This window comes from Oncorhynchus tshawytscha, linkage group LG07 (genome assembly GCF_018296145.1).
Source record: "Oncorhynchus tshawytscha isolate Ot180627B linkage group LG07, Otsh_v2.0, whole genome shotgun sequence".
In the NCBI taxonomy this organism is placed as follows: domain Eukaryota; kingdom Metazoa; phylum Chordata; class Actinopteri; order Salmoniformes; family Salmonidae; genus Oncorhynchus; species Oncorhynchus tshawytscha.
The window spans coordinates 30300417-30311829 of NC_056435.1; the positions used below are offsets into that span (position 1 = coordinate 30300417).

Sequence of the window (11413 nt, forward strand, 5' to 3'; positions counted from 1 at the left end):
TTCTTCCAAAACTCATATCGAGTCTGAGCCAGCGATCTGATGTGTTGTCTTAATGGAAGGAAAGGCATGTCAAAGTAAATCCGTCTGTCTGGATAGTCACAAATACACCAGGCAGCTCGTTGCCCTCTTGTCAGTAAAATTGGATTGACGAGACCCTTCACTGAGGGAGGGCTGTACAAAAGGTTTACATAGTCATTTCTACATGTCACTCACTGCTGCTTTCTAAAGCTTCGCATAATGCTGATGCAAACGTCACAGCTGATAACATTTTAGAAGTACGTCGATTTTAACTGATAACAAATCTTGAAATACTGTTCATTACTGTTTGACAGTATTCAGTGATTCAATTTCAACAACCGAATGTGAATGCTTGGGCTCTGTGAAGATAAAGGGTTATGACGGCACATGGTTTTGCACGGACAGCGATATAGCGAGCTGTGCATATTGTGTTTGTGAATACTACGTGTCTTACTTAGTGCACTGGGCAGTGCCATGTCAGAGGTGAGTGTTGGTGGTGAATGAGGGCCGTGGGACCCCCTTCCTGCCTTGGAGGGGACTCCCCCATTCAGGGCGCTGAGGCGGGATTCTCTGGGCTCTCCGGGAGGGGGTCTGGCATTGTCTCCGGGTCGCTGCCTTCAAGGACCAGTGGGATTCCAGGGCAACCAGGCCTGTCTATGAGAGGGATGGACACACAGACAAGATTGTTCCTCACAGCTGATCTGAACAAACACTGCTAACCCAGAGAAATGGACAAAGAGGGACAGAAAAGGGGAGAGCGGAACTTAATTTTTTACCTTCTTTGTGTGTAGTCTGTGTTCAAAGCCTCCTTCTCAACACTCGTCCTCACATTACTTTTTAAAAGTTTTTATTTCAATTTCGTAATGATTCTGCAAATTTCTTCTCATTCCATTTTCTCTCGATTATTCAATACAAATTGTAAATGGAAGCTCTTACTTTTGGCCAAGTTGTGATGTGGAAGTTGAACCCGTTTGAGATGATCCAATTATCCTGGAGGCTGGGATTAGCATTAATCCTCTCTGGTTATTAGTGAGCACATAACCTCTTCAAAGTTGAAGTGCACAATGTCCCCTCATCCTCCCTCCAAAAACGTGCACACTCAGTGCTCTGTGGTAATGTCTTAGAATGGAGCACATTCTAAGATATTACAATAGAGCACTTGGCAATTTACTACAAACATTTGGCAAGTTCTCTCAAATACTTGGGAGTGGTGGATATTATAGTGGGCATTAGATAGCACAACCAGACTGGAAGCAGAATCCAGGGTGGCACACATGCCATAATTTAGTCACCTTGACATTGCTGCTGTCCCTGTTCTACAGTATCCCAGTTAAGCTGTGAATTAGAATGAGACAAAATATGGCCAGAGGAAACAGTATCAACCAATTACACACTTTAATCGTGTGTGTGTGTGTGTGTGTGTGTGTGTGTGTGTGTGTGTGTGTGTGTGTGAGAGAGAGAGAGAGAGGGAGAGACAAAGGTTTCAAACTATGAATAACATGTCTAATGACATCCAGCTCCATTGCATCACTTGAGTCTTTCTAAATTGAGACAGGGTTTTATCAGTCTTCTCAGGGAGCTCACAGTGTGCACTCTTGGCCCCGGCCTGGCTGCCGTGTGTGTGGAGAAGCAGGCAGGGGGAAGAGGAGAGCGTGGCCAGCCTCTGAACTGCAAAGAGCCCCCGGGCTCAGATCCTATCAAAGCTCTCACACGTCCAGGAATCACAAACGAACAAATTCCAAATGCTGCGCTGATGGAGGGCGGAACTGGCGGAGGCTCTGGGAGAGACCTGATAAGCCGAGAGTAGAGGCAGGCAGTCTGCTGACCCAGGGTGCCGTGCTGCACTGCTCGCAGGAGGAGGGCTCTTCTCCTGCGGTGCTGTCTTCTTGGCATCGTAATGACTTTCCTGCTTTAGTTTTTTGGGCTATGATTTTTGCTCTGGTGAACATGTGCAGCACGTTCCACAGTTCTGCAGGATTTTTCTTTGTCATGCTTTGTCACGTAAAAACATGGATAGCTACACATTTTAATGAAATTATATTTAGTATCCTATAGTATTTTGACGATTGTGTATGACCCTAAACAATGCATGTGTAACAAGCTGTAAATCTCTCATGAGATCCAATGACACATCCTCTTCATTATACGGGTTGATAAGGAGAGGGGATTGGCTTTAGTGGCTCATCCCAACTTCATTAGCCTCTTCTGTGTGACACTGCAGCCCGGCCCACTGCTCAAATTAATCTCCCCTGGTTAACAAACTGCATCAGCCTGCTAATCTCTGACGGGAGGGTAGATTCTTCACTTCCCAGAAATGACTTCACTAAATAAGGGCTCCTCGACGCAGCCTGTCTAACTACCTTGATTAATTAAAGAGGGCCCTCAGTCTTAATTAAAGTCCTATTCTGCTTCGTCGGGGTGGTGACCCTGTAAAACAGACTGAGGCAGTAGAAAGTTATCACACACCACTGTCAGGCTGGAAGACTCTCCTCCCGGTTTTGTGGAAATCCACAGTCACACTCATCCGGTGATCTGAGGGTTTAATCATCTATGCTATGATGGTATCAGGGCTCGTGTAGCATGAGGGAGCGATATCCATCTACTTACAATAAACCCCAGCCTGTTAAGGAGAGAGAGAGAGAGAGAGATGGGGAAGCAATTGAGAGAGAGATAAACTGCGTCATTTAAATCGGTTTCATCACGCCATGTACTATTTGCGTTCATGTTGTTACAGCAGTGTGTACAAGAAAACTGTCATATAGCCACTATTCTCAGAAACTAAAGAGACCTTTCAAAGTCAAATTCGGTTAAGAACAAATTCAGTTAAGAACCAATTCTTATTTACAATGACGGCCTACGGGACTCCCAATCAAATCAAATCAAATCAAATTTTATTTGTCACATACACATGGTTAGCAGATGTTAATGCGAGTGTAGCGAAATGCTTGTGCTTCTAGTTCCGACAATGCAGTAATAACCAACAAGTAATCTAGCTAACAATTCCAAAACTACTACCTTATAGACACAAGTGTAAGGGGATAAAGAATATGTACATAAAGATATATGAATGAGTGATGGTACAGAGCGGCATAGGCAAGATACAGTAGATGGTATTGAGTGCAGTATATACATATGAGATGAGTATGTAAACAAAGTGGCATAGTTAAAGTGGCTAGTGATACATGTATTACATAAAGATGCAGTAGATGATATAGAGTACAGTATATACATATACATATGAGATGAATAATGTAGGGTATGTAAACATTATATTAGGTAGCATTGTTTAAAGTGGCTAGTGATATATTTTACATCATTTCCCATCAATTCCCATGGGAAATGACGTCCGGTTGTGATACAACCTGGAATCGAACCATGTTGTCTGTAGTGACGCCTCGAGCACTGAGATGCAGTGCCTTAGACCGCTGCGTCACTCGGGAGCCCTAATGCTGTTCTTCTATAGTTGAAGGGATACTTCGGGATTTTGGCAACGAGGCTCTTTAATCGACTTCCAGCAGAGTCCGATGAACTCATGGATATCATTTTAATGTCTCTGTGTCCAGTATGAAGGAAGGGAGAGGTAGTTTCACGAGCCAATACTAACTAGCGTTAGCACAAAGGCTGGAAGGCTATAGGTATAAACTCAAAGTAACCATATTCTGTCTGTGTGTGTAGGTGAATGGGAAGGACCTGTCCAAGGCCACCCATGACCAGGCAGTGGAGGCCTTCCGCACAGCCAAGGAGCCCATCATGGTCCAGGTGCTTCGCCGGGCACCCCGCCCCAAACCCTCCAGCCCTGCCTCAGACACCCAGGTGGTGGACATCAGCACCCAGACAGACATCACCTTCCAACACATCATGGCCCTCACCAAGCTGCCTGCCGCCGCCCCCACCGTGGCTGTGTTGGAGCAATACCTCATGCCCGAGGAGTGAGTTACAGTACACTGTCCAATCGGATGGGTTGGGGTTAAGGGGAGGGACGGGGTTAAAAAAGACTAGATCCTTCGGTTTCTTATTTCCTTTCCCTCATGGTCACTGATTGGTTAAGGACTTGATAGGGAAAACTAGTTTGTTGAAAACTTACCCAGTCCTTTGACCATGTCACTGGTCAGTATAGAAAGGGCTCAAGTAAAGATGTAGTATTTTTGATACAGCTTTTTGTAAAATGTCACTTTGCCAGTTCATTACAATCGAACCTGGTGTGTTTTCACACGAACAAATTGGTATTCGTGCCTTCTAACGGAAGTTAGATGTGAATGTTACACCTGTTACTAAGCGAGATGTCAAGTCCTGGGGCACACGGCCAAATGAAGATGGCCTTGTTAATTTGTGTTTGCATATTAAATGACTTCCTGTCTGTCGTCCGCTAGCTGTGTCTATGTGTGGCCCGGAGCTCACAGTCTGGGTACTCAAACACATTATTGTCAGGAGCAGTTGCCCTTTACTAGGTCAATCGTGGTTTATTTTTAATTGATTTCAGAGTCAAATTAAAAACATGGCATTTCCATTTCTGATTAACCTCAGGCCAAAAACAATTCTTAACTTGATTTAAAACTTAGACTTTTACAAAAGAATGTGGGCACTTGTTTTCCATTCTCAAGTAATTCACAATTTACTGAAAGCTCTGGTTGCGTGAGATGTCACTTGATAAGATTTACGCTAGGGACATTGGGATAATTTCATTTCAATCCAGTGACACACTTAACACTGACGCACTGTCATGTATTGTGATTGTATTTCTGTGTAATAGCAGATTAATCATGACAAGGCCTGTAGGAACTATCTTTATTGTGTTGAATTGCTTTCATAGGCATTCCCCCGGGCACGAGTACTTTGACCCCAATGATTTCCTGGAGGGTATGCAGCAGGAGATGGAGCGAGAGGAGCTGGAATATGAGGTAAAATACAGACGACTCCCCCTTCTCCTCCTCTACCCATCCCCCCTCTCTTCTTCTCCCACTCTCTCGACCTCACCGCCTTTCTCCCCATCTCAATGAAGATAAACATTCAGACATGCGACGCCGTATTCCTCTGGCCGTCCCATCACTGAGCCACTGTGTCTCCGTCCCAATAGCTCTGTTAGTCACCGCAAGGCCCATTCTCCCAATATATCACCGTTATCGATGAGCTGAGCCCACTCTATCCCCGTAACGACACTGAGTATGTAGGCCAGACGGAAATCGAGTGGCTTGTTTGCTCCATAGTACCCAGGAGCAGATGCTAAATGGTGACATCATTACTTATTTTGTGACAACGCCTAATGCGTCTTTGCTTTAGATGGGGGGGGCGCTGCAAGAGGCTTATGCACTGAGGATAATTAGATGGCACCGATAATAGGAACCAGAGTGATGGATCTGATGATGCACATTAACAATGGCATGATGGGGCCCTGATGAGGAAGGATGTAGCCAGGAGATAGAGACTCCAAGGTCTCAGGGTGCTCCCCCCTCTTTCCCTCCTCCCCTCCCAACTACTGCAGTGCATTAATAACCAATCGCCAAACATGAAGCCAGGGAGCTCAAGCTGTCCGAGCCAAAAGCGCAGATGCACAGTAACACAGACTCCCTGCCCTGACCTTGTCCTAGACCCAAGGTCGATCTTAATACTGTGGACAATGACAAAAGGAGCCAGTGGCCTCCCTGTGGTGATCTTAGCTCACCACCACCATCCCGCTGATGTTCTTCCGTTCATCCTTTGAAGGGGTTCCTGTCTCAGTCCTCCCTGCCCCAGTGTTCACAGACACTTACACTGGAATGCTTGCGTTAAAACATTTGCATAGTGATTTTAGGCGACATTTAGACGGCTTATGATGTAGGTCCACAACAAAAGCCTGAATTAGTCTGACTATCAATTCAGACGAAAGGCTGGGGGCTTTTTAAAGGGGTATTGCACTGTAACGACACGGTAAAGCGAAAGTCACTGTAGTCGATTACATGCACTGTCTTGTGAAAATTAGGTCTCATGTTGTGTACACTTTACTCTTTGTTTACATGTTTATGAAAATCCCTCCTTTTCCTTTTTAACCCTATCTGAAACCCCAGAGTTTTCTGCGTGTTCTGTTTTGGAGATTTCAGTAGTAAGCTGCTGTGGTAGAGAACAGTTGCATTTGGGGGGGGTTAACCCGTCTCTCCACCCCCTGGCCCCGAGGTATACTACCAGGGTCAGTATCTTACAGATTGCAGATGTTGACTAGTGACAAACGGGACACTGCTTAGCTGCAAGCCAGTGGATCATCCCTCATCCTGTCACTGTCCCCTAGAAAAGTTACAGGGCCTAGGCTGCACACACAATTAAAGGAGTCATTATTACGATTGATGGGTCATTGTGTGTGTGTGTGTGTGTGTGTGTGTGCGCGCGCGCGTGTGGACCTAGGTTGAACTCAATATACTGCTGGGTGTGTCTTTAAGAAAACAACAGCAACCATGGAACTCCCCTCCGCACATTGGGAGAGAGCACATCTGGGATGTTTAATTTGCTGTTTTTGTTGCAGGAAGTGGATTTGTACAGAGCCAACATCCAGGACAAGCTTGGGTTGACCGTCTGCTACAGGACTGATGATGAGGACGAGACTGGGATCTACGTCAGTGAGGTATGTGGCGCACCTTCAACAACGGCCAGTTGTTGTTGTTAGGGTGTAAAAAAGGGGATAATGGATGCATAGAACTTATCATCTTATGGTAACAGACCGCGCACCTCTGCATAGGAGTAAATGCAATTCCTATCTGCAGGTTTTGATTTTCCTAATTCAGAGATGTTTTTCCCACTTTCTTTTTGCTGCGTCTTTCGTCTCCGACCGGAGGTCTGCTTGAAATGAAAAATCCTCTCCTGTTCTCTCTTTCTTTAGATTGACCCAAACAGCATCGCTGCAAAGGATGGCAGGATCAGAGAGGGAGATAGAATTATCCAGGTAAGGATAAAGAACACTCACAATGCTTCCAATGAATGCATTACCGGCTCCGAGCCCGTCTCTAATTCCATTCCTTCTGCTCGCTGCAGATCAACGGGATTGAGATCCAGAACCGGGAGGATGCCGTGGCTCTGTTGACCAGTGAGGAGAATCAGAATGTGTGTCTACTGGTGGCCAGACCAGAGATCCAGGTAAACTCACCACCCACCTCCTAGAATCCTTTATAGTACTAGGCATGCATAGACTGTGTATAGTTGTCTGTATAGTTGTACTGTAGCCTTAATTGGCAGCGACTGAAGTCATCCTCCCTCTTCCTCTCTTCTACCCCTGTGCCCCAGCTGGATGAGGGCTGGATGGATGATGACAGGAATGACTTCCTGGATGACCTCCACATGGACATGCTGGAGCAGCAGCACCACCAGGCCATGCAGTTCACCGCCAGCATGCTGCAGCAGGTAGTGTACAGCAGCCGGCATAGAGCCACTCAGAACTGTAGACACATGCATACACACAGCATGAGTCAGCAATCAATCACAGAGTCACATATGCTCACCTGCATGTCCACTGACAGTGAGCCAATTCCCAAACAGAGTTGAATATTCTCAGTTGCCATAATGGCCCATTGTACTCTACATACCAAAATCTAGTAGTACTGAAGCGGGTAGGTTCACATACTGTAGTCAATGATAAGTACAGAGAAAACACATCTAATAATGTTAGGTGATTCAATTATTCATCCTGTTGTCTGGTGTTGCAGAAGAAGCGTGAGGAGGATGGTGGAACGACTGACACAGCCACCCTGTTGTCCAATCACCACGAGAAAGACAGCGGGGTGGGCCGCACCGACGAGAGCACACGCAACGACGAGAGCTCTGAGCAGGAGAACCTGGGGGACGACCAGACTGCGGCCTCCAACACGCTGGGCAGCTGCAGCCGCAGGAAGCTGGCCTACAGCCAGGACACCCTGGGAAGCATTGACCTGCCCTTCAGTGGTGAGTCCTTCATCTCCGCAGACTATGACCACGCTGACTTCCTGGGTATCCCCGCCGACGAGTGTGAGCGCTTCCGAGAGCTCCTGGAGCTGAAGTGCCAGGTGAGGAGCGCGGCGGGCCCCCAGGAGCTGTATTGCCAGAGTGCAGGGGCTAGAGGTGCCGAAGAGGGGGTGGACAAGGAGCTGGAGCTGCTGAACGAGGAGCTGCGCAGCATTGAGCTGGAGTGCCTCAACATCGTCCGGGCCCACAAGATGCAGCAGCTGAGGGAGCAGTACCGCGAGTCCTGGATGCTGCACAACAGCGGCTTCCACAACTACAACACCAGCATCGACGCGCGCCGCCATGAGCTCTCCGACATCACAGAGCTGCCTGAGAAGTCAGACAAGGACAGCTCCAGCGCCTACAACACCGGTGAGAGCTGCCGCAGCACCCCCCTCACCCTAGAGCTGTCCCCAGACAACTCCCTCCGCAGGGGGGCAGAGAACCAGGGCGAGTCTGGGGCCTCCAGCAGCACAGGGCCCAACAGCAGGATCCTCAAGCCTCTGCTGTCTCCTGTCCAGGAGGCCAGTGGCCCCAGCAGAATCAGGCCCTCCTCCTCTAAGGAGTCTGAGTGTGGCCTGCAGGCGGAGGGGAAGGAGCGTAAGCTGGGAGAGTCTACACACAAGCTGGCCCAGCCCCGGTCCCTGTACAAACACGCCCACATCCCGGCCCACGCCCAGCACTACCAAAGCTACATGCAGCTGATCCAGCAGAAGTCTGCCGTGGAGTACGCCCAGAGCCAGATGAGCCTGGTCAGTCTGGTCAGCCGCGGTGACCCCGTGAACCCCGAAGACATGCTGGATCCCAAGATGGAGTGGAAGGTGAAGATCCGCAGCGACGGCACGCGCTACATCACCAAGAGGCCCGTCAGGGACAAGCTGCTGAAGGAGCGCGCCCTGCGTATCCACGAGGAGCGCAGCGGCATGACCACAGACGACGACGCCATCAGCGAGCTGAAGATGGGGAGGTACTGGAGCAAGGGGGAGAGGAAGCAGCACGCGGTGCGCGCCAAGGAGCAGAGGCAGCGGCGCGAGTTCATGAAGCAGAGCCGCGCCGACTGCCTGAAGGAACAGGCCAGCCTGGACGATGACAAGAAGGAGCCCAACATCATTGAACTGAGCCACAAAAAGATGATGAAAAAGAGGAACAAGAAAATCTTTGACAATTGGATGACTATCCAGGAACTTTTGACCCACGGTGCTAAGTCACCTGACGGCACGCGAGTGTACAACTCCCTCCTGTCCGTCACCACAGTGTAGTAGGCAGACAAGACAGGCCTGCGGTGTAATGTACTGTAAATAATAGGACACTACGGATTGGGGTACAGTTTCCTGCCTCGTTCAATGTGGCAACATTTTGTTAATATGAAACAGGAAAAGCCTTTTCTAAATGAACTTTTGACCCCTGCAGGCGGTTGGGAGATGCTCCACAGAGTGTTCCACGGATCGACTTTGAAGATGATTGACATGATAAGGATGATTATCAGACTGTTTTCAAATGCTTTCAGTAACTTTTCTACCTTTGTTCTTGCTCTTGGGGCAGCAGGTAGCCTAGTGGTTAAGAGCGTTGGGCCAGTAACCTAAAGTTTGCTGATTTGAATCCCAGAGCCAACTAGGTGAAAAATCTGCCAACATGCCCTGGAGCAAGACACTTAACCCTAATTTCTCCTGTAAGTCGCTCTGGATAAGAGTGTCTGCTCAACTGTAAACTCTTTTGAATAATATTGATAGTGTTTCACAACAATATTTTGGTTTTGGAAGGTTTTGAAAGTGTGTAAAGACTGTGCCATAAGTAAACAGCAGCCAACATTTACATATTTTTTTGGTTTTATTTCATTTTTAATAAGTATCTCTTATCAGTATTTTACTGTTATGCATACCTTTTGCTTATTGAAAGAAATATTTAGCTTCAAGGTCAACACATAATCCTGAGAGGACTTTTGTAAATGTAACTAAAACCTCCTCGTTCTCTGCAAACAAAACACTTCCGTTATTGACGATCTGAAAGGGGGCTGTTGTTCAAAAGTTATACATCCAGTGTGTATCGTCTGTTACATATTCCACCTTCGCGTATGTATCAGGACAGAGCAGATCATTTGTTGAAATCAGAATCTTTCCGTGTTCTTTTTGTTTTTAAGAGCACATTGTAGTCGCCTTTACCTTTTGTAAGCCTCCAAATAACACGGCTTAACAAACCCTTAATTAGGTACCCAATTTGATGTCTTGTAAAATGAGAGAAATAATAAATTATTGTTTTATATTTGATGAGCTTTAAAACGCTGGTGTGGGATTTTTTTATTCGCAAGAGGTTTTTGATAGACCTACTGAGTCAGTGTAGGTAGGTGGCAGGTGAGTGAAGGAGAGCACAACTTGTATACAGCATCCACGCAATGTTTTGAAGATGCCTTTAGTAAAGGACCAGTGTGATATGGGAAACATTAACCCACATTCAAAATTCAGGAATTCAATACAACATTTAGAAAGAGTATTAGCTAGCAAACGTACAATAGCCTGACAATTCATGGTGTTGTTTTTTTCAGCTACTGACTGTGTAATCTCAGCTGAGGTCCAAAAAGAATTCCTAACTCACTCATAATCATGGGAAGAGGTGCGCCGTTCATTTGAACAGAGGAAGGATATTGACTATGTGCTCTGGGGATCTCTTTTCACTGCGTCTCAATACACCCAGTAAACCATGTAGGTCTCTCACACTTTTATCAGTTTGCATGACCCACTTGTCCCGTACTCTCTTTGTAGAATAATGAGTGAGACGTGTAAAGGAACTTTAAGGACTGCATGTTTGGCTCCCGTTTTCATCCTTGTCTCCAGTTTAAATACAGCTAAACTATTGGCCGAAAGGCAATGTTGTCCTCCCACTGCACCGCAGTTATGCCCCTAGTCTAACAACACCCTATGACTAATGATAGGCATGATGTGGATTGAATCTTCTGTTGGGGATGCCCTGCCCTTCTCCACAGACTGCTGAGCAGATTCAAGGGAACACAAAGGCTGGATGTCCCATTTTGTCTCAGTGGAAGAGACAAGTTTTGAAATGGAAGAATTGCAGTGCTTGTGTGGGGTGATGCTACTACATTTTGTCCCTTCTTGAAATGTCATTAACCATTATTGGCAAGAGGATTTGTCCATGTCGTTGAATCACCCCTGTCTATGGGTCCGTAAAGTCTGTGGAATCATGGCTGAGTGGTGTCCACACTTGACTGACCACTCCATCCAGGGGCCACTGACTCACCCTGCCGCCCCCCCCCACCCTCACAGAAACAGAAAGAGCCTAACTCTCAGACAAGTTAACAGAATCGTTTAAGCTACCACTGTCTCGTTAAGAAAACAGGACAGAGGCATATCAAACTTGATCAGTGCGTGGATGATATTGGTGTGTAAGATACTCCTGACCTTCACAGCACAGTGATAGAATATTTGTTCAGTATCTATGTTGGTAC

General features: G+C 46.9%; 1 protein-coding gene across 5 annotated transcripts in view; it reads left to right on the plus strand.

Annotated features, from left to right (window-relative positions):
* Positions 1-10220, plus strand: part of pdzrn3b (PDZ domain containing RING finger 3b) — a 127157-nt gene extending 116937 nt beyond the window's left edge. For 4 of the 5 annotated variants that reach the window (XM_024426813.2, XM_024426816.2, XM_042324281.1 and 1 more), the window contains 7 exons: positions 3694-3947; positions 4829-4916; positions 6509-6607; positions 6863-6925; positions 7015-7116; positions 7264-7380; positions 7683-10220. In XM_024426813.2, the coding sequence (XP_024282581.2) occupies positions 3694-3947; positions 4829-4916; positions 6509-6607; positions 6863-6925; positions 7015-7116; positions 7264-7380; positions 7683-9215 (2256 nt within the window). In that variant the 3' untranslated portion in view covers positions 9216-10220. The remainder of the gene's footprint in view (positions 1-3693; positions 3948-4828; positions 4917-6508; positions 6608-6862; positions 6926-7014; positions 7117-7263; positions 7381-7682) is intronic. The other variant, XM_024426814.2, reaches the window with a different exon arrangement.
* The last annotated feature ends 1193 nt before the right edge of the window (positions 10221-11413 follow it).